The sequence below is a fragment of the Macrobrachium nipponense genome, chromosome 1 (genome assembly GCF_015104395.2).
Source record: "Macrobrachium nipponense isolate FS-2020 chromosome 1, ASM1510439v2, whole genome shotgun sequence".
Classification (NCBI taxonomy): Eukaryota; Metazoa; Arthropoda; class Malacostraca; order Decapoda; family Palaemonidae; genus Macrobrachium; species Macrobrachium nipponense.
The window spans coordinates 11,552,020-11,575,078 of record NC_087200.1 but is presented as its reverse complement, the minus strand read 5'-3'; the positions used below and the strand labels follow the sequence as shown (position 1 = coordinate 11,575,078).

General features: G+C 45.3%; 1 protein-coding gene across 2 annotated transcripts in view; it reads right to left on the bottom strand.

Moving 5' to 3' along the window:
• Positions 1 to 23,059, bottom strand: part of LOC135219128 (SWI/SNF complex subunit SMARCC2-like) — a 69,387-nt gene that overhangs the window by 24,451 nt on the left and 21,877 nt on the right. For both annotated transcript variants that reach the window (XM_064255581.1, XM_064255583.1), the window contains exon 2: positions 22,151 to 22,270. In XM_064255581.1, coding sequence (XP_064111651.1) covers positions 22,151 to 22,270 — 120 coding nt within the window. The remainder of the gene's footprint in view (positions 1 to 22,150; positions 22,271 to 23,059) is intronic.

Sequence of the window (23,059 nt, the reverse complement as noted above, 5' to 3'; positions counted from 1 at the left end):
TCCTCTCATTCATATTTACTTTTCTGGTCATCTGAACGCAGACAGACTCAGAGTGAATAGGTTTTTCAGGTCCAATATTTATAATAGATTCCGATCAAATCTCTTAGAAAAACCTTCCGACACATGCTGACAGAAGAACGTGACTTCTGTGAATCCAAACCTTTTATTGCCAAATATGCATTCATCTTCTTCCTTAGACGCCCATTTATTTTAATATGTGTTAAGAATATATACAACTAGGGGAAAAAAAAAAATGATATTGTCATGTTACAATAAAGTTTTATACATACTTACCTGACAGATATATACTTAGCTATAGACTCCGTCGTCTCCGACAGAATTTCAAATTTCGCGGCACACGCTACAGGTAGGTCAGGTGATCTACCGCCCTGCCCTGGGTGGCAGGACTAGGAACCATCCCCGTTTTCTAATCAGAATTCTTCTCTTCCACCTGTCTCCTGCGTGGGAGGCTGGGTGGGCTGGATTAATCGTTATATATCTGTCAGGTAAGTATGTATAAAACTTTATTGTAAACATGACAATATCATTTTTATACATTCAACTTCCCTGCCAGATATATACTTAGCTGATTAGCACCCATTGGTGGTGGGTAAGAGACAGCTAACTACTGAAATAGACAGGTAAACAACATATGTTGTAGGTATTTATAAACCTTGGTTCCTACCTTATTAGGCTGAAGACTTCGCGGCTACTGCCTTGTAGTCTGCTTAGCCTCAAGAGCCTCAGCGAGATAATGATCTATGGCTAAGAGTTCTTGTGGGTCTGCCCAATGGGGTCTTATCCACTTACTCGGCAGAGCCTAAAGGCCTTTGTCATTGGGTGCTATTCCACTTACATGACAATACACCTTGTTCAAGGAGCACAAAACCGATCCCGATCACCTGATCCTAACATCCATGTTAGTTCTAAGATGTAAGGAGTTATTCCCCGAAACTCTCACAAACAACAAAAAATCGAAACATAATTACACTTCATTACAAAATATACAAAAAAAAAATTTTTTGTACTCCCCGTACTAGTCATACATACCCAAAAAAAAATTTTTGTACTCCCTACTAGTCCTCTACCATACCCTTGATCAAGCCTACCAGCAATGACCACTCTGCTCCCGTGCGACAGTAGTGAGCTTGCTACTAGAAAACCAAGCACATATCTGACAAGAGGTTTATGTACGATAAAAAAAAAAAACACACAAAATTAAGGATCAGTCTTTGCTCCAAGACCCAGTACTGTATCTGCTGATACAAAGGACCTAGCGAGAAGCACTTCTCATAGGTCACTCTCACGTCCTTCAGATAATGAGATGCAAACACTGAATTGCACCTCCAATATGAGTCTCGATGATATTCTTCAGAGACATATTCTTTTGGAACGCCAAAGACGTTTGCTACTGCTCTACTTCACTTCATGCGTCTTGACTTTTAGAAGACCGAAGGATTCCTCCGAGCAGTTCTTGTGAGCGTCCGTAATAACGCTTCTCACAAAGAAAGCCAAGGCGTTCTTGGACATGAGTCGTTTGGGGTTCTTCACTGCACACCAAGACCTTGTTGACAAGCTCCATCTGTCTCTTCCTCTCTAAATAGAATTTAAGAGCTCTCACTGGACAGAGAGATCTCTCTATCTCTCTGCCTGACCAGGTTAGATAGGCCTTTTACCTCAAAACTTCTGGGCCAAGGTTTTGATGGGTTTTCGTTCTTTGCCAGAACATTGTCTGGAAAGAACAGATGGCAGCATCTCCTTTGAACCCCACCGTGGAATCCCGAGCGTGTAATTCGCTCGTCCTCTTGGCTGTAGCGAGAGCCACTAGGAAACAAGCATTTCCTAGTGACGTCGCGGAAGGACGCCCAGATGTAAAGGTTCGAATTTGTCCGATGAAGGAATTTCAGGACCACGTCTAGATTCCAACTAGGTGTTCTAGGAGTAGCTGCTTTCGACGTCTCAAAAAGATCTAATTAGATCGTGTAGATCTTTGTCGTTAGCAATGTCTAGGCCTCGATTCCTGAAAACCGAAGACAGCATGCTTCGGTATCCTTTTATTGTCGAGACAGATAGGTGTGACTCCTTTCTCAGAAAGAGGAGGAAATCGGCAATATTCACTATAGAGGTACTGGAGGAGGACAGCTTCTGAACCTTACACCACCTCCTAAAGACTTCCCACTTCGACTGGTTATACTCTTCTCGTCGAAGCTCTGCGGGCTCTAGCGATAGAGCCCGCAGCCTCGCGAGAAAGCCTCTCGCTCTGACAAGTCTTTCGATAGTCGAAAGGCAGTCAGAGCGAGACCTGGGAGGTTGTGATGAAACCTCTCGAAGTGGGGTTGTCTGAGTAGATCGTGTCTGTTTGGAAGCGATCTGGGGAAGTCCCACTATCCACTCTAGTACCTCCGTGAACCATTCCTGTGCTGCTGGCCAAAATGGGGCTATGAGTATCAACTTCGTGCTCTTCGAAGCTACAAACTTCCTGAGCACTTCCCCCAGGATTTTGAACGGGGGAAAAGGCGTAAGCGTCCACACCCGACCAATCCATGAGAAACGCGTCTATTGTGAAGGCTCTCGGATCCTCTACTAGAGAGCAAAAGGTCTCTATTCTTTTGGAGAGGAACGTCGCAAACAGGTCTATGTGAGGTCTCCCCCACAGGGACCAAAGACTTCGACACACTTCGCGTGAAGAGTCCATTCTGTGGGAAGGACCTGGTTTCTCCTGCTCAGTCTGTCCGCTCTCATTTTTGATCCCTGAACAAACCTTGTGAGAGAGTTATGCTTCTTTCTTCCGTCCAGGGTTAACAGGTGTTTTGTCAACTGATAGAGGGAGAACGAGTGCGTGCCTCCTTGCTTTCTTATGTAAGCCAGAGCCGTGGTGTTGTCTGAGTTGATCTGTATTACCCGTCTCTGACTATCTTTTCGAAGGACTTTAAGGCTAGGTGTATGGCCACAAGTTCCTTGCAATTGATGTGCCAGGACACCTGTTCCTTTGTCCAGGTGCCTGACACCTCCCTTGCTCCCAGCGTCGCTCCCCATCCCGACTCCGAAGCGTCGGTAAACAACACTTGGTCTGGGTTCTTTGCAGAGCAAGCATAAGCCTTCGTTCTTTTGAAGCTGAGGGATCCACCACCTCAGATGATCTTTTACTTCTTGTGAAAGTTGGAAGATGTCCGAGAGTTTGACCCGTCTTCCATTTTTTCCACACCTCTTTGAGGAAAAACTGAAGAGGGCGAAGGTGAAGTCTCCCTAGCGAGAAGAACTTTTCCAATGAGGACAGGGTCCCTAATAGGCTCAGGTAATCCCTCGCTGAGCTGTCCTTTCTCTCTAAGAAGCTTGAGATTCTCGACAAACCTCGAGTAATTCTTTCTTGCGAAGGATATACCCACGAAACCCCCGAGAATCCATCTGAATCCCCAGATAGACCAAGTTCTTGGCTGGGGATCATTTTGTGACTTCTCGAGGTTGACGAGCAACCCTAGCGAATCTATCATGTTCCTTGTTACTTCCAAGTCCTCCAAGCCACTGAACTCTTCGACTTGGCCCTGATCAGCCAGTCGTCCAAGTAGAGGGAGATGTTTATCCCCTCTAGTGAAGCCATCTTGCTACATTCGCCATCAGGTTGGGTGAATACTTGTGGGGGCTGTAGACAGACCGAAGCACAGAGCCCTGAATTGAAAGATCTTGTCTCCTATCACAAAGCGAAGATATTCTTTGACTGATGGTGAATGGGAACGTGGAAATAGGCGTCTTGCAGGTCCAGAGAGACCATCCAATCTCCTGGGCGCAAGCGCCGACATGACAGAGGCGGACGTTTCCATACGAAACTTCTTTTTCTGTACGAAGCGATTCAGAGCGCTTACGTCCAGACTGGCCTCCACCCCCCCGATGCCTTTGGTACTAGAAAAAGGCGATTGTAAAATCCCGGGGAGTGTGGATCTTGTACCAGTTCGATGGCCTCTTTTTTCCCACATTTGCTCCACCATCTGAAGGAGAGTCTTTCGCATTAACGGGTCTCTGTACTCGCTGACAGTTCCCGAGGCGTAGATGTTAGGGCGGTTTGTCGTCGAAGGGGATTACATATCCCTTCTTCAGGACCGACACTGACCAAGGGTCGGCTCCCTTTGTTCCCATACTCCTGCAAAGTTCAGGAGTCTGGCGCCCACTGGTGCTTGGAGGAGCAACAAGTCACTTAGATCTCTTGAATGGTCTAAATGAAGACCTTCCTCTCTTTTCAGAGCTCTTCTTTCTGGCAGGTGGACGAGCCGTTGCACCTCCACGAAAGGGCTGCTGAGTAGGACGAGGTTCCTTCTTAACCGTCGCCACTACCGGTCGTCCTTTCTTGGAACGTTTGAGTAAGTAGGTCTTGTGTCCGCCTTCTCAGTTAGTGAGCGAGATATCCTTGACTAACTGAGAAGGAAACAGATGATCTGATAGCGGGGCGAACAGTAAGGCAGTCCTCTGGCTCGGTAGAAACCCCTTTCGATAAAAGGGAACCATACACTGATCTCTTTTTCAGGAGACCAGCACCGAAAAGTGAAGCCACTTCACCTGAACCGTCCTGTACTGCCTTGTCCATGCAGGACAGCACGCTATGGAGAATTTCTGGGTTCTTCAGAAACTCCGGATCCTTAGATTTGTTGGCCAGAACTCCGAGCGACCAATCCAGAAAATTGAACACCTCTAAAGTGACAAAAAGTCCCTTTAGAAAGTGGTTCAACTCTGAAGTGCTCCACGTCGCTCTGACCGATCCTAAGGAGTGACGTCTAGAGGCCTCCACTAAACTGGCAAAGTCGGCATCTGCAGAGGCGGGTAAAGAAAGACCCATAGCCTCTCCTGTCCCATACCAAATACCTCTCTTCCCGTGCAATCTGGAAGGAGGCATGCAGAATACCGTCTTTCCTAACTCCTTCTCTTGTCCCATTGGCCAAGAATCTAAAGAATGGAGTGCCTTCTTCATTGATATCGCAGGCTTCATTTTCAAGAAGGCCGACGATTTAGCCGTAGCTGAGCTCGAAAAGAGCGAACGAGGAGAAGGAGGAGACTGCAGGACTAAGAGAATCTCCAAACTCTTGTAGTAGTAAAGAGGCCAAGACTTTGTAACTAGAAAGTCCCTCATTAGCAGGAGGATCGTCGTCAGACAACTCGTCTAACCCTCGATCCGACGAAGGAGAACGTTCCCGTTTTGAGGAAGAGTCCTTCCAAGACCTCCTATGTTCTGAAGGAGAGGAGCTCCCATTTGGCGAAGAGTCATAACCTCCAGGACCGAGTCCCCGACTCTTGACTCCTGGCTCTGACTCTTGCTCCTGACTCCTGCCTCCTGGCTCCTGACTCCTGCCTCCTGACTCCTGACTCCTGCCTCCTGACTCCGGACTCCTGCCTCCTGACTCCGGACTCCGGACTCCTGGCTCCTGCCTCTTGACTCCTGCCTCCTGGCTCCTGCTCCTGCCTCTTGACTCCTGCCTCTTGCCTCCTGGCTCTTGCCTCCTGCTCTGCTCCTGGCCTCCTTGCCTCTTGGCTCTTGCTCTGGCTCTTGCCTCCTGGTCCTTGCCTCCTGGCTCTAGCCTCCTGGCCTCTGCCTCTTGCCTGGATGCCTCCACACTCTTGGCTCTTGGCTCCTGCCTCCTGGTTGACTCCTCACTCCTGGCTCTTGGCTCCTGCCTCCTGGGTGACTCCTCACTCCTGGCCGGTGCCAGACGTCTGATTGTTTCATCCAGGTTCGTACAGGAAACCTCACCTCGGGTAGGAGTATCGATCCTGGAGGTAGATACCTCCATACGTCTGGAGGATCTTTTAATAGGAAGGGAAGTTGTCTTTCCTTCTAGGAGGCTCCTTTGACAGGACTCCTACAAATGACGAAATCTGCTCCTGCATCGCCATCATGAACCTCTTTGTAGCCTCCTCTTTATCCTCTTCGTTAGGAGGGGGGTAAGGAGGAGGGGAGGAGTCCATAGCCTCCACCTCCTGCCTCCTTTCTCACTCTGGTTGGAAGAATGGCTCTTCTCGCCTTCTTAACTCCCGATGGAGACTCCTCAGGGAAGTTTTCAGGGCTCGAGTCAATAGTCGGCGCCCTCCAACTCTTGAGAGGCCGAGATCGATCGGAATCTCTCCAATCACGTCTCGGTGATGAAGATCCCGACGACGAGAAACACTCACGTAGGACGCTTTTACAATAGCTGTCCTTGGCAGTCTGGGGTGTCACAGAAACCGCCGAAGGGACACCTGATCGGTGGGGATTCTCCACAACCTCCTTTCGGCTTTCGACATTCCTTCTCCTCTGGGCATGTGAGTTGGAAGAGGTCTAGACCTAGGAGCGTTGCTGAGCCGACCAGATGCCCCCTCCCACTACACTGGGGACACTTATATCACTGTCTAATGGGACAAATCACTAGCCTTACCTTGTATGGCAGCCATTTTGTTTTCCATTATTTTGAAGGCTGCTTTTAGATCTGCAAGTTCTTTCGCTGGATCTACAGGTTCTGCAATAGGAGAAGGGGCTGCAATGGAAGGAGAAGTAGCAATACTTACCCTTGGGGAAGATACCCAAGCTTGGAATTTGAGTTCAGATCTAGAACTACTTAAACTTCTATGAGAAGCCTTCCTCGCTCTCTCTCTTTCTAACTTTTTCAAATAATTAGTTAGATTCTTCCATTCGTTCTCACTCAAGTTCTCACATTCTTTACAAGTATTAGTAAAGAACATTCATACCCTTCCCGGCACCTCTTGCATACCGTGTGAGGGTCTACCGAAGCTTTCGGCAACCTCACCTTACAGCCTACATTCACACAACGTCTCACAACATACCAGAGTCAGACATATTTTAAAGAAAAATCCAAAATCAAGTCCACAAAACAGTCCACAAAAGCGTATGCCAATCCAACAATCCAGATACGTCACCAAAGTCGGTCAAGAAGATCAATTGCCGGTGAAAAAAGAAAAACCAATCGAGAGGAACCAAAACAACAATGTTGATGGTCCGGCGACAGAAGAATTCTGATTAGAAAACGGGGATGGTTCCTAGTCCTGCCACCCAGGGCAGGGCGGTAGATCACCTGACCTACCTGTAGCGTGTGCCGCGAAATTTGAAATTCTGTCGGAGACGACGGAGTCTATAGCTAAGTATATATCTGGCAGGGAAGTTGAATGTATAAAAAACTAAAGTTTATTCCCCTCTTTAATTTAAAGATGGCGCCTATCTTGCCTTACCTCTTTCTTGTTTCGAGGAAAAGGAAGCCAATCTCATAAGAAGGTTCGTTCATCTTCTGCCTTGCGAAGATATCTGTGAATATTTTTCCGCAGGGTCTGACAACTCTTTCCAATGAATGTTAAATCGTGCTCTGCCGAATTAAAATTCTTTATAATCCTATCACATTGTGGTAACAGCATTCATCTAGGAAACTCTTGTAAGGATAGTAGGAGCGCTGTAATTAACCACGGTGTGTGCATAAGGCTTAAGCGTATCGTTATCTTAAGGTGAATTTTCTACTACATTCTTTCCTCGCCGAGGCAGAGAGATATCCTTAGCAAAAACAAAAGAATACGATGTTATTCATGTTTGCCTAAAAAATTCCCATTCAATTCGTGGTTAAGTCCCTGATTGTATGGGGGAAATATTACGGTGAAGCATTCGATCCTTTATGGAGAGAAAGATGTAACCAAACCGTTCACGACCGAGAACCGGATGGTACTAGATTGGCTCACAATTACAGCCGTGTCGTTCACTGCCTGGCTGCCTTCATTCTGAGTTGCCAGTTACTCCCTTCAATGAATGGATATAATAAAATTATTCTCGAGTCTAAGAAAGCTCTCAATAATGCAAATTTTAGGCAAACAACCTTTGTTAAATACCGAGGCTGAATAGGTATTGTCGTAACAAACCTTTTAAGCGAAGTCTTTACTAGTAAAATCCTTAAGGATATAGACAATTCCGTAGCGAACCAGAAAGGCAACTATGGTGTGCGTTATTCTGACTTTGTCATTCAGTAGTCAATAATACATCAAAGCCTTCTACGACAACTCTTTCCTTTCTGACCATGCAGAGAAAGAAAAATAGAAATCTTACTCCTTCGTTCATTTCGTCAATAATCCCGAATGAGTATTAGTCGAAAGATATTGCAAATGACAACCGAGGATCGAAGAGAATCTCTCCAGCTTTTATTATCTTGGAGATAAGTCCGTATTTTACGCCTTTCTTATCTGGAAGAGCCTCTAATCCAATGAATGATGAGCTCGTACGAATCTTGTTCAACTTCCAAACGATTGCCCCTCTTTCTGTAAATGGTTGGTTGCAATCTATTTTAGAAGGAGGACTGATTTTAATATCCCTTTCTTACTAAATAGTGAAATAATTCTCACAATTCTGCTCTATCTTCCACATTCCTCAATTTGGGCAAGATAGAGCAACCGAAGGAGAGCGCTTCCTTTCGAAAAAGGTGAAGGGCTATTCGCAGTACCGACTCTAACCTGACAAGGGCTACGGCAGCCTGTGCTACATCTTGAGTCCCTGCCTGGAAAAAACCGAACTTGCTCTAGCCTTTATTGCATTAAGACGATCCTGACTAGGGCGGCGGCGCCGCCTGCGCGGACAACTCCCGTCCCTATCAGGAAAAGCCTTGAATGCCTCTTTCACCCTTCGCCTGGAGGACTCTCGGCGGTTGTCAGGCTCTTCTTGTAGGAGAAAGTGTCTGGCGCTAAGCAGGAGTATCTTGCCTAGAATACTCCTGGCGCCTGGTAGGAGTATCACGTTCCGAATACTCCTGGCGCTGGAGGAGTATCGTGCTCGTCGGAATAACTCCTGGTGCTTGGCAGGAGTATCGCGTTCCGAATACTCCTGGCGCCTGGGAGGAGTATCGTGATCAGAATACTCCTGGATCCTAGAAGACGTATCGCCCTTGGAAAGTTTTCTTGTTGGAAAGTTTCGAGCAATCTGAAAGGCGATCCTCGCCTGGAAAGTTCTGTACGTCTGGAAGGTTATTTGAATCTGGAATCTTCCGCCTCTGGAAGGTTCCGCTTGTGCGGAAGGTTTTTGTGTGCGGAAGGTTCCGATCTCTTGTACATTGTTCTTGCTTAGAATTCGACAATACTTCCATTTTTTCGACATAGCCCTCCCTTTCTTCTGAATGAGAAGGACTTCCATTTCCGATGAAGATCCTGGTTCATCGTGCTTCAGGCGCTTTGCGCCTATATTCAGGCCCTTCAGGTGCTTTGCGCCTCGTTTCAGACGCTTTGCGCCTTGTTTCAGACGCTTTAGGCGCATTGAGCCTCGTTACCGGAGCTTCATGCCCAAGGAGCTAGAAGCTTAAAAGTTATATATATGTGTGTAATCACTAAACGAGATCCATATAATTCATTCGATCAAACAAATATTCTTTAATATCTAATTCGATCTTCTCAGAATAGATATTTTCATATACATTGTACGATGAGGAATTTATTGAAATAACTATTTCAAACCCCCATGGGATAGAGCCCCCCCCCCCGTCCAACTGTACGGGGGACGAACCCGGATTAGGGCAATGCCTCTACCGCAACCTTTCTCCGTCTCTTCTGAGGTTCCGATAGCCAGACGAGATTATCTTGCATCTTCATTTAATCTACGCCGTTGAATGGTTTTACTCCATTATTCTGTTCAAGACGATAATAAAAAGGGGAAAGACATTGAATTAGGATGCCTTTCCAATGGCTATCCCTGGCAGTCTGGGACGTTCTACAGAACCTGCCGAGGGGACGCCTGAACGGTGGGGGGTTCTCCATAACCTCCGTACGGCTTTCGAACATTCCTTCTCCTCCGGGCCAGGGAGCTTGGAAGAGGTCTAGGCCTGGGAGCGGACGACAGAGCCGATCAGACGCACCCTCTAATGCAATAATGGGGAACAACTATAATCACTTCTTAACCTTATAAATAGCTCGTATCTGGAGCTAAACATTCCTTTATCTTCAAATTGCAAACGAATTTGTAGTTTCTGTGAAGTAAGAAGGTGATGAGGAAAACAACACTACTAGTACTGTTAATATTCTAACTGCTTGTCAGAACGAGGGCTATTAAAGCTTCTAAAGAAAGCATATCTAGTTCTATGTTTTCTGACTTCCTCAAATAGGAAGTTACCTTATTTTCCTCAATCAAATTCTAACATTTATTACACTTCATCAATCAATAATATTTATATTTCCCTTTCTTGCAAACTATGTAATTGTCTACCGAAAACTTCGGTAGTTACACATACTCTATTCTTCGAAAACTTCGAAGTTAATTCATTAAAAGTTATTAAAAAGTTATTAAAAACGTATGCCAAAACCACCGATCCAGTACTTCCTGTAAAAAGTCGGCCCAGAAGATCGATGGCGATGAAACACGAAAATCAAATCAGGAGGGAAAGCAAACATATGTTTACCTTCCCACGCGACAGAGAGAATCTGATTAGAAAACGGGAATAGTTCCTAGTCCTGCCACCCAGCGGCAGGCAGGTAGATCACCTGACCTACCTGGTAGCGTGTGCCGCGAAATTCGAATTTCTAGTCGGGGACGACGGACGTCGATAGCTTATGTATATATCTGAACAGGTAAGTTGAATGTATGAAAATTTAGATTTATGGTGAATTTTAAAAAAAAAAAAAAATCTTTCCTTCCCTCCGCGCGCCGATTCTTCCGCCACAAATCTCCCGAACGTAAAACGTACGTACATCTCGAAATACGTTAGTACCATTCGAATTTATTTTCTCCGTCAATTAGGCATTTCATAAAGTTTTTATATATGAAAATGTGCGCAATTTCATTGTAGAATAAAACGAAAAATATTTGAAGGTGTAGCTTTTCTTATTTCCGAAATAATTGCATAAAAAAATATATATATAAAAAAATTAAAAAACGGACATTCGGTCAACTTTAACTCGTCAGATATGGTCGAAAAACTGCAATTGTAAGCTAATACTCTTACCAGTTATAGTAATATTCAATCATTTGTCTTCATTTTGAAAGTAATTGGAAGTCTCTAGGACAATATTTAGAATTATGGTGATTTTTTGAAAAAAATATTTGTTTATGTCCGCGCGTTACGAATTCATGCATTATTTTGTGATAATATTTTCTCTGTGTTACTTTGATCGTTTTACAATGTGTTATATACCAAAATGATTGCAATTTAGTGTACATTACAACGAAAAAAAGTAACTTGTTACCTTTAACCGTTTTGCGCACAGCGCGATTTGAATACAATTATATATGAAATTTCGTTTTTGCCTATCATATATCGCATTATTTATATATGATAATGATATTTTTTTTAATTTCTGATGGTTGCATACTAAACTTCAGGCAATGACAAAAAAAGGAGCCAAAAATGAACTCTTAATCTTGAAAACTAAGCGCGCTGTGATTTTTTGAAAAAAATATTTTTTCCGCTTCTGCGCTCACTCCGAAACCCCTCCGGCACACGGGAGACAAATTTTTTTTTACCGCTCCAGCGTTAGAGGGCTACACAGCAATAATCAAAAGGACAGTAATCAGCACACTGATATAAGCAATAAATCTGTCACTGCATATTTCTGATTGTTAACGCTCACTCCAATTTTTCAGAATACAAAGACGAAAAATGATATTGTTATGATACAATAAAGTTTTATACATACTTACCTGGCAGATATATACTTAGCTATTTGACTCCGTCGTCCGACAGAAATTCGAATTTCGCGCACATGCTACCTGTAGGTCAGGTGATCTACTTACCTGCCGCTGGGTGGCAGGACTAGGAACCATCCCCATGTTCTATCATATTTTTTCTATACCGCCTGTCTCCTGAGGGGAGGTAGGGTGGGTATAATTTTGTATATATCTGCCAGGTAAGTATGTATTAAAACGTTTATTGTATCATAACAATATCATTTTTATACATTTAACTTACCTGTTCAGATATATTACTTAGCTGATTCACACCATTGGAGGTGGGAAAAGAGAGCAGCTAATATAGAATCAAACAGGAATCACAACTATCGTTGTAGGTAATAAATAAATAAAACCTTGGTTCTTACCTGTTTAGACTGAAGACTTCATGAATACAATCCAGGAGTCTAGAACAGTCTCAAGAGCCATCAGCGAGATATTGATCTATGGCTAAGAGTTCTTGTGGTTCTGCCAAAGGGGTCTTACCCGCTTACTTGTAAGATCCTGGAAGGACTACGTCAATGGGTGCTTATCCACTTACTTGACAAAGACCTTATACAAGGAGCACAACATCGATCCCGATCACCTCAAAACCTAACATGTTAGTTCTACTAAGATTGCAAGAAGTTATCCCCTAAACCTCTTGCAAACGACCACAAACTCGAAACACAAACATTCGTACAGAAAAGTACAAAAATAAAAATAAAATTAAAAAAAAAATAAAATTTAAAAAAATGTTTGTACAATATTCAGTAAGACGTCTCTGATTCCCCCCACTGATCCAAGCTCGGACGTCCGTGCGCCAGCAAGCATAAATCAGCAGAAAAAAACCAACAATCGTCACAAGGTAGATCTATGTACTATCAAAATTTGAACAAATACAAATTTTTTCTAAGGATCGTTATGTGCTGATACAAAAGGACCCAGAGAGAAACACTTTTCATATGTTACTTTAACGTCCTTGAGATAGTGCGATGCGAACACTGAATTACACCCCTCCAGTAAGTCGCATCACAATGTCTTTTAAAGACTGTTCTTCTTGAAATGCTAATGAAGTGGCTACCGCTCTAACCTCATGAGCTTCACTCGGAGAGTCCTGAAAGAGTCTTCAGTGCAGTCATTATGAGCATCCGTAATAATGCTCCTCACAAAGAATGCTAATGCATTTTTGTGGGGGGCATGGGTCTACTAGGATCCCTAACTGCGCACCACAGGCTTTGTTTACACGTTTAGTTCATTCTTCTTCTTTAAATAGAACTTCAAAGCTCTAACCGGACATAAAGATCTTTCTAATTCCTCTCCTACTAGATTTGAAAGTCCTTTAACTTCAAACTCTTTGGCCAGGGTTAGAGGGTTCTCGTTCTTAGCAGAAACAGAGTCTGGAAAGAACAAATTGCCGCATCACTCTTAAATCCTACTCGAGAATCTAGAGCGTGTATTTCACTAATTCTCTTCGCAGTCGCTAACGACAACAAGAAAATACCATCTCGTTAGATCTCTAAAAACGACGCGTTGAGAGGAGGTTCAAATATCTACTAGATGATAGAAATCTCAAAACTACATCTAGGTTCCAGTTCGGAGTGCGAGGAGAAAAGGTTTTTGAGGTGTTTCAAAAGATCTAATAAGATCGTGGAGTCTTTATCTTCTGCAATTCTCAAACCTCTGTTTTCGAAATACGGCCGAAAGCATACTTCGATAACCTTTAATGGTAGAAGAAAAATAGAAAACTGATAATTTTGATTCTTCCCTAAGGAAAATCAAGAAATCAGCTATGTTGGTCACAGAGGTATCGGAAGAGGACAGTTTATTCTTCTTACACCATCTTCTAAATACATCCCATTTTGATTGGTAGACCCGAATAGTTGAAGATCTCCGGGCCCTAGCAATTGCTTCTGAAGCTTTGCTTGAAAAGCCTCTCGCTCTGACAAGTCTTTCGATAGTCGAAAGGCAGTCAGAGCGAGAGCGGGGAGGTTTTGAGGTGATGGGGTTACCAATCTCGAAATGGGGTGTGAGAAGATCTCTCCTGTGAAGAGACTTGGGAAGTCCACTGTCCATTCCTGTACCTCTGTGAACCATTCTTGAGACGGCCAAAAGGGAGCGATGAGTGTTAGTCTCGTCCCTCTTGATGCCGCAAACTTTCTTAACACCACTCCTAACATTTTGAAGGGGGGAAATGCGTAGGCATCTAGGCCTGACCAGTCCAGTAGCATGGCGTCCACCGCTATCGCTCTGGGTCTTCCACTAAGGAGCAAAAGTTCTCTATCCTTCTTGGATAGGTAGGTGGCGAATAGGTCTATATGTGGATGCCCCACAGGGACCACAGAGCTTGACACACTGAATGTGAAGGGTCCATTCTGTGGGGAGAACTTGGTTTAAACCTGCTTAGCCTGTCTGCTCTGATGTTCTTCTCTCTTTCACGAATCTTGTAGAAGAGTCATTTCTTTTTCTTTTGCCCAATACAACAGCTCTTTTGTTATATGGAACAGAGAAAGAGAGTGAGTTCCCCCTTGTTTCTTGATATAGGCCAACGCTGTGTGTTGTCCGAGTTGACCTGTACCACTTGACCTAACACCTGTGTCTCGAAGGCTTTTAGAGCTAGAAGAACGGCATAAAGTTCTTTGGAGTTTATATGGCCAGTCTTAGCTAATCCTTCCTCCATTGGCCTGATATTTCTTTTGTCCCTAGAGTCGCTCCCCATCCCTCTCTGAAGCGTCTGAGAACAAGATTAGGTTTTGGGTTCCGAACTTCTAGAGACAAGCCCTCGTTCTTTTCTAAGGGAAAATCCACCACTTCAGATGATTCTTTACTTCCAGAGGAATACTGAAAGTGTCCGAAAGCTGTCCGTTCTTCCACTCCAAATTCTTCTTAAGAAGAATTGAAGAGGGCGAAGTGGAGTCTTCCTAGCGAAATGAACTGTTCTAGTGAGGAAAGGGTTCCCAGAAGACTTAACACTCCCTCACTGAACTCCGTTCTTTCTCTAGGAAGCTCGAGATTTTTTGTAATCCCCGAGCAATCCTTTCCTGGGACGGAAAAGCCCGAAAACCCCGAGAATCCATCCCGAATCCCCAAATAGACTAAGTTCTGACTGGGGGATCATCTGCGATTTCTCGAGGTTCCACGAGTAATCCTAACGTCTTTGCTAGGTTCAAAGTAGACCTGTAGGTCTCCAAAAACAACCGTTTCTCTGACTTGGCCCGATTAGCCAATCGTCGAGATACATTGAGATGCGTATCCTTCTAAATGAAGCCATTTGGCCACGTTCCGCATCAGATACGTAAATACCTGAGGGGCGGCTCGATAGGCCGAAGCACAAGGCCCTGAATTGGAAGATTTGTCCTTGAACAACAAATCTTAGATATTTTCTTGACGATGGGTGTGAATCGGAACATGAAAGTAAGCATCCTGAAGGTCCAGGGATACCATCCAATCTCCCTGACGTAGGGAAGACAGAACTGAAGCTGAAGTCTCCATGGAGAATTCTTTTTCTTCCACGTACCTGTTCAGGACGCTTACATCTAGGACGGGTCTCCATCCCCCCGAAGCCTTTGGAACCACCAAGAAAAGGCGGTTGTAAAACCCCGGGGAGAAAGGATCTTGCACTAGCTCTATAGCATTCTTGTCCCTCATCGACCACCCACCGTTTCTGAAGGAGAGTCTCGTTCAGTCCAGGGTCTTGTAACTCGTCGACAAATCCTTTGGAGATGTTGCCAAAGGAGGTCTGGCTACGAAGGGAATGATGTACCCCTTCTGTAGGACAGACAGAGTCCAGGGATCTGCTTCTCTTACGGACCAGGCATCCAGAAAGTATTGAAGTCTGGCCCCTACCTGTGCTTGGAGGACATGGCTGCTATTTGCTCTTTTTAAAAGAGCGGAAGGAAGACCTCCCTCGCTTGTCGAAAGGGGTCTTCTCTCCGAAGTTGATCGAGTTTGGAAGGGGCTCCACGAAAGGGCACCACTGGAGTCCGAGCCACCTTCTTCTGAGTCTTTAACTGCAGGTCTACTTTTCTTTGTAGATTGTACAAGAAGGTCCTGCGTAGCCTTTTACCGGACAAGGATCTCGCAACATCCTTCACTAAAGATGAAGGAAACAGATGTTCTGACCGAGGTGCGAATAATAAAGCGGACCTCTGAGAAGGAGAAACTCCTTTCGTTAGGAAGGAACTGTAAATAGATCTTTTCTTCAACATCCCAGATCCAAAAAGAGCCGCCAACTCACCAGAAACCATCTTGCACCAGCCTTATCCATGCAAGATAGGACACTGTGCAAAAGTTTCTGGATCTAGAAAAATCTGGCTCACTCGTCTTCTTAGCCAGCACCCCAAGAGACCAATCCAAGAAGTTGAATACCTCTAAGACGTGAAAAATTCCCTTAAGGTGCTGATCTAACTCCGACATACTCCAGGACGCCTTTGCTGAATTGAGAGACTTGTCTTCTCACAGACTCTACAAGACTCGAGAAATCGAAATCTGCCGACGAAGGGAGCATCAATCCCATCCCCTCTTCTGTCTTATACCAAATGCCTCTTTTCCCCGTCAGTTTGGAGGGAGGAGAGCAATAAACCGTTCTCAAAGTTTCCTTTTTTGATAAAAGCCACGAATCTAAAGACTGGAGGGCTTTCTTCATTGAGATCGCCGGTTTCATCTTTAAGAAAGCCGAGGATTTCGGGGTTTTTGTGCTCGAAAACAGAGATCTCGGCGAAGGAGGAGCTGCAGGACTAAGAGAATCCGCAAACTCCTCTAGAAGTAACGAGGCTAAAACTTTATAATTGGAAAGTCCCTCGTTAGTTGAAACTTCTTCCTCAGAAATCTCTTCCAGTTCCAGGTTAGAAGGAGATCGCTCTTTCCTGACCGATTCTCTATCAGGAGAAGCCGCTCCCGTGGAGGCGTCCTGCTTCTTGCTGGCGTCAACCGCTTAGGAGCGTCCTCGCGCTTGCCTGACGACTCTCTCCTGAGAGGCGTCCTGCTTCTTGTTGACGTCTCGCGCTTCGAAGCGTCCTGGCTCTTGCCTCGCGCCTCGCTCCTGGGAGGCGTCATGCTTCTGGCTGCGTCAACCGCTTTGGAGCGTCATGACGCTTGCCTGACGACTCTCTCCTGAGAGGTGTCCTGCTTTTTTGTTGACGTCTCGTGCCTCGTAGGCCGTCCTGGCTCTTGCCTGGATCCTCGTTCCTGGGAGGCGTCCTGCTTCTGGATGGCATGACGCGCCTATCTTGACGCTCGCGCCTGGCTGACGTTTCACGTCTCGCAAACTCGACGCTCTTGTCTGGCGTCTCGTGCCTGCGTTTGACAGGAGAAGACGGATCCTCTCGGCCTATGCAAGGCTGATGAATCCGATTCCAAATCAGAGGAAGACAAAATACTATGGCGAGTCTGAACCCTCGATAGCCTAGACTTCTTAATAGGCAGGAAATCGTCTTTCCTTCTGGGAGGGTGGGTCTTTATACAGAACTCCCACAAGAGAAGTGATGGAATCCTGCATAGTGCGAAGGATTCTTTTAGTCTCTTCATTATTGTCTACCCTCGGTTGTTTAATTACTGGATGGTCCTCCTCTTGAAAACGCTCAGGACTAGAAGTAATCCTGGGTTCATCCAAACGTCTCTTAAGGGGGCGAGAAAGATCCGCCGATCTCCACCCTCTTATAGGTGAGGAATTCTCGAGGAGGAGAAACACTCACGCAGAACGCTTTTCTGTAACGTTCTCTGGCATTCTGTGGCGATACAGAAGGGACGTCTGACTGTTGGGGATCCTCCACAACCTCCTTACGGCTTTCGACATTCCTTCTCCTCTGGGCTTGGGAGCTTGAAAGAGGTCTAGGCCTGGGAGCGTTGTGAAGACAATCAGACGCCCCCTCCACTGCACTGGGGACACTAATATCACTATCCACAGCCACTATAACTTACCCACTGCTTACCTTCATAGGCCGCCATTTTGGTTTCCATTTTCCGAAGAGCGGCTTTAAGATTCGCTATCTCAGATGCCGAATCTGTGTGTTCTAATAAAGGAGCAGGTACATTAGATGGGGCAGTAAAAGGAGAACGAGGGTATATTATTACTAATAACCCCGCTAGAACTAGATAAAGGTTTGGAAGAAGACCTCTCACCCTGTTTCTTTCTAACTTCTTTCACGTATGAGGTTAGAGATTTCCATTCTTCCTCACTCAAATCCTTGCATTCATTACAAGTATTACCAAAAGAACATTCATACATCCTGCATTTCCTGCAAATAGTATGAGGATCAATTGATGCCTTCGGCATCCTAACTTTACAACCCGCATTCACACACATTCTCACCACATTTCCAGAATCAGACATCATGTTGAACAATCCAAATCAAATTCCAAAAACGGTCCACAATCGCGTATGCCAGTACAATCAATGCAAATACGTCACCGAGAAGTCCAAACGAAGATCAATTGCGATGCAAAATACGAATCCAGCCGGAGATACCCACAACGATGTTGCCAGTATGGCCGACAGAAAAAATATGATAGAACATGGGGATGGTTCCTAGTCCTGCCACCCAGCGGCAGGTAAGTAGATCACCTGACCTACAGGTAGCGTGTGCGCGAAATTCGAATTTCTGTCGGACGACGGAGTCAAATAGCTAAGTATATATCTGACAGGTAAGTTAAATGTATAAAAACGCTAAGTTGTACACAAAAGCAGATGAACTTGTAAATTGTAACTTGTAATAGATAATGGAATCAGGAATTACTGGCAATGAGCTACCCAAAAGGAATGACCAATTGTTAGGCTGCACTCAGAATCTGAATTACAAAAATGAATAGTACTGCCTTACAAGCAGTCCCATGTTATAGGCAGACTTGGTTGATGGCGATCCAGTTTCATGGGGCTTGTCTAGCGCCATAAAATCTGCGATTTATGGTCCCATAACGCGCCGAGTTTTGGTTACTGGCGCCATAAGGTACCGATAATACAGTTATGATACCATAACATCCCTAACAGATGCGCTATTAACCAGTTATCGGCGCCATTAACTGAAACTCAGCGCCATAAACGCCATGCATTGCCAAGTTTCATTAATGGCGGTTTTCACTTATCAGCACCCCATCGATAACCGGGGACTGATTGTAATCGAAGCTCACTAGAGTGAACACAAGTAAGCTTTGGAACACTGGCAAAAGTAGCTAGTTGGAGATCTTGGTAGGATGATATGAGGTACCAAATTTTTTAAGTAATTTGTTTTTTTCTTAACTATATATACACACCTGAGGTCCTTTACATTAGGAATTACCTTCATCAACAAAGCTGAAAACGGCTATTAAACTTTCGATCAAGGTGGTTAGGTAGTTAACTACCATCCAGTAGGCGAGAGTCCGGCCAGCTCAGATGTCTGGTACACATCCGCCGTATTCTGTATAGGAACTGCAAGATCAATTGTCAGACTTCTGTGCTTTTTCGAATGAGTGAGGGACTCGTAATCTCACACGAAAAAAGGCTAGGATGAATCTAAAAAGTCAGTGACCGTTAGGCAAATATAAACATAAGGTTCATGTTATTGTCTGGGTCTCCTTCCTCCCTTTGCTAGAAGAAGGAGTGGGTTTTCTTCTATAAATGTAAGATAGGAAAACAGAACGGGTGCTTGATGTGTAAACTTACCTGCATCAGCTGCCAGTTCCAGCATCTGTCAGCTCGAATCCACTCTGCCCGACGGAAGAGATGAGGGATGATAAGGAAGGAGGAGGAGGAGAGGCCAGTCACTAACACAATTACTCTCACCTCCATAACCCAACACCATATGCTACCTTTCCTCTTAGAGGGGCTGGATAAGCTACAAAACTTGCTGAGCATTCACCAAAGGTCCCAAGGAAAAAGTGACCAGATTAGCTCACAGGTCTGGTGGGCAAGTAGGAGATAGCCCTACCTCCAAATGGCACCTGAGGAGGCAGCAACCTTGGAAACTGTGAATCACCATAGATCCAACCATGAGACTGCTTGAAGGGCCGCCATGGTGGTGGTCTCCAGGTTTGCAGCCTCTTGTTGCAAGAGGGAGACCCCTTCTGCAGCAAGGTGCTGCAGCGAAAGACCCGGGCCTAGACAAACCAGGTCCAGGTCAATCTTCTTGGTCAATAAGGCCCCTTCCCAGGCCGTATAGAAATGCTTCTGTCGAGGCAGAGGAGGGGGAAGGAGCATGTCCTAGTAGTTAGACTGAAGCAAATCCTCCTCCCCTCCCCAGAGACAAAATTGTTCACCTGGTCAAGGACCCCCTCGGCAAGAGAGGACCACGGCAACCCCACCTAAGCCTTGGGTTCCTTCTTGGGACCCCAAAAAGGATTCAAGGAGCAAAGGACAATCCACAGATGAGGCCATGGTCCCTTTCCCAAGATCATTGTGCTGACGAATTAGTGCAATAATCTCTAAAAGTTCTCTATGTCTCAGGAACATCCACAGCCTGGGGGAGAGAACCCTCAAGTCCTTCCAGGGTGCAGTTCTCCCAATCCACTCTCTCTACAAGAAGAACATTGCCAGACTCCTGTGATCCTTCCTGCACTACCTAGGCATACGACCAAGCTGGACCAAACACCAAGCCAGGAACGTAGGCCTGAGTAGTAGGACTCCGAGGACAAGGAGACTCCTCGTTGGACGTTACAGCTGAGGAGGATCAAGCACTCGCACCTGTCCTGCCAGCAGAGCCGACAGGAGAGGTGAGCCATTATGTGGTCAGACAACTTGTGGTGATGACGGCAATACGGGTCTATAAGAAAGCTTTCACCTCAGCGAAGAGTTGTCCTGAGGAAAACAGAGAGGTTCACACAAGCTGGGCTTATTACTCAGCTCAACTGTCGAGCCAAGCACTCGACTCCGCCAAGCCTGACCAATAGCATGAACATGATGGGGACTGGGCAGAGTCGAGCCAGTGGCTGGCTGATGAGAACTTGCACTCTCCTCAAGATGTGCCCCAAATTCTTCGAGGCCAAAGCCTCTACCAGAGGAGTCTGAGCAGGTGACCTCCTCTTTACTTCTCCAGGGGTTCAGTTAAGAGACTGAAGGCACTGAACCAGGCACCTGTGTGTCTTGACTCTTTCTCTCGCACAGTGACCTCACTTGTAAGGAAAGAGGTCTCTATGTCACCAATTCGGGATGTTAGAGACTCCTCAGAGGTTCCAACATTCAGTGTCTTGGTCAGACCGGGAATACAACATCCGTCTTCAAAGTAGACTTCTTAGAGCTGGTGATAGGGGCAAGTACTGTAGTACATGTACCCTTGGCTCCCAAGATCCTAGGCCTAGGCAAGACTAGCAAATCGGTTCCTGAACCCAAGGGTTAGGGAGGGCCAACGAGAGAAAACTGCTTCCCCTGTGGAGGGAGGCAGCCCGTTAGAAATCTTGAGATGAGACTTCTTTGGGGGGGGGGGGGGGGGGCAGGGTGGGGATGGAGAAGGAACCTTCTTCCTCAACCAAGAAGCCTTGGAAGAAGGAGGGTAGGAGGCAGCAGACGACGACGACGATACCTTCTAGGATATTTCTTCAACTTTCCTCTTTGTCAACTTCTTCAGGATGGTGATCAAGTCCTCCATCCAGGCAAGAGCAGCAGCAACAGCAGGAACAGGGTGAGTCTCCAATACTACAGAGGTAGCAGGAGAAGTGGAGACAACACCTGTAGGAGAAACCGGCACGGCAACCATAGATGGAGACACAACTAATCTGGGAGGCAAAGGTACCGCGACTCGAGGGGCTGGCAGATGTACAGCTGTACCCATTACCACCGATGGAGCAGTAGCCATCGGGTGGTGACAGAAAACCATAGTCAGGACCTTGGCAAAGGTCAAGGTAGTCACAGTACTGGTAGTCAGCATCTCCACTACGTGAGTTCCCATGGGTTTGGTGAGGTGAGCCAGCAAGACTTGCAAAGAGGAGTTCCCACAAGTCGTAGCGGTTGCCAAGCTGCTGACAGGTCAGACAATTGCTCCTCCACCACACCTGAAGAAGTGAGAGTCAGGTTAATGAAGAGAGACTCCTGGCTCTCCAAGGGAAGATCCTCTCCCTAGGTGCAACCAGAGACCCCCAAACAGAGGACACTGATCACCTGCCTCCCCAACATCCTCCTCGTCCAACAAATCGGACAAAGAAGAGGATTCTCCTGAAGCTTATCGGCCATAAATCCAGATCGCCATTAACCGAGTTTCCTGATAACCGAGGACTGCCTGTGCCTTGTTTAAAAGTCAAGCAGACTTTTTCCAGCTTCTCCATAAGTAATTCCTAATGTAATGGAAAGATGGTTTGTTTATCATGTAGGAACAAATACAGACTGCTTTGGATAAAGTTAATACAAGGCGAAAGAAAGATGGAGCAAGGCTCCCCTGTAGGAAGACACTGCCACTCATAACACCTCCAAAGGAAGCAATTCAGACTGTAAAACTAATCAAACCAGACAGTACACTTAAGTAATCTATCTGCAAAGTAATAGAGTAAATCAAACCTCACAATAAAATGTTCATATAAAAATAAGACCACTAAAAGTAATGAAACTGTACTCACAGGTAATTTCGTCATGGGAGCCTTGGTGACTTTAGGACCAAAGTTATCTTCCATAAACTGTAACAGCTGGACCACAAGTTGAGCCAGGCCTTTGTTATTTGGGGGATCTGCTGCCACATACTGCAAAGGAAATTTCCTAAAATAACAATAATGCACTTTCACATCCTCATGTCTTAATGCAAAAATTTTATAAAAAATAAAAAATGCTAATTTTTGGCATCAAACAATAATTAACTTTTGAAGCTTACTTTTACTATAAATATACTGTACATCACTCTTCATTGGATAATCATACAACATAGGCAAATCATTACTTGTGTTGGAATGATCCGATCTGGTAAAAAACTACACTTGAAACATGACATTGTTATGATACAATAAAGAAATTTCATACATACTTACCTGGCAGATATATACATAGCTCCAGACTCCGTCGTTCCCGACAGAATTTCAAATTTCGCGGCACTCGCTACAGGTAGGTCAGGTGATCTACCGCCCTGCTCTGGGTGGCAGGGCTAGGAACTATTCCCGTTTTCTAATCATATTCTCTCTTCACCTGTCTCCTGCGGGGAGGCTGGGTGGGTCTTCAATGTATATATCTGCCAGGTAAGTATGTCTGAAACTTTATTGTATCATAAAACCAATGTCATTTTTCATACATTCAACTTACCTGTCCAGATATATACATAGCTGATTGACACCCTTTGGTGGAGCAAGGCGGAACGAGACAGCTAACTAACTGACTAGACAGGTAAACAACATATGTTTGTAGGTATAAATAAACCTTAGTTCCTACCTTCTTAGATGGAAGACTTCGTGGCTACTGCCTAGGAGTCTGCTTCATCTCAAGAACCTTAGCGAGATAGTGATCTGTGGCCAAGAATTCTTGTGGATCTGTCGATGGGGTCT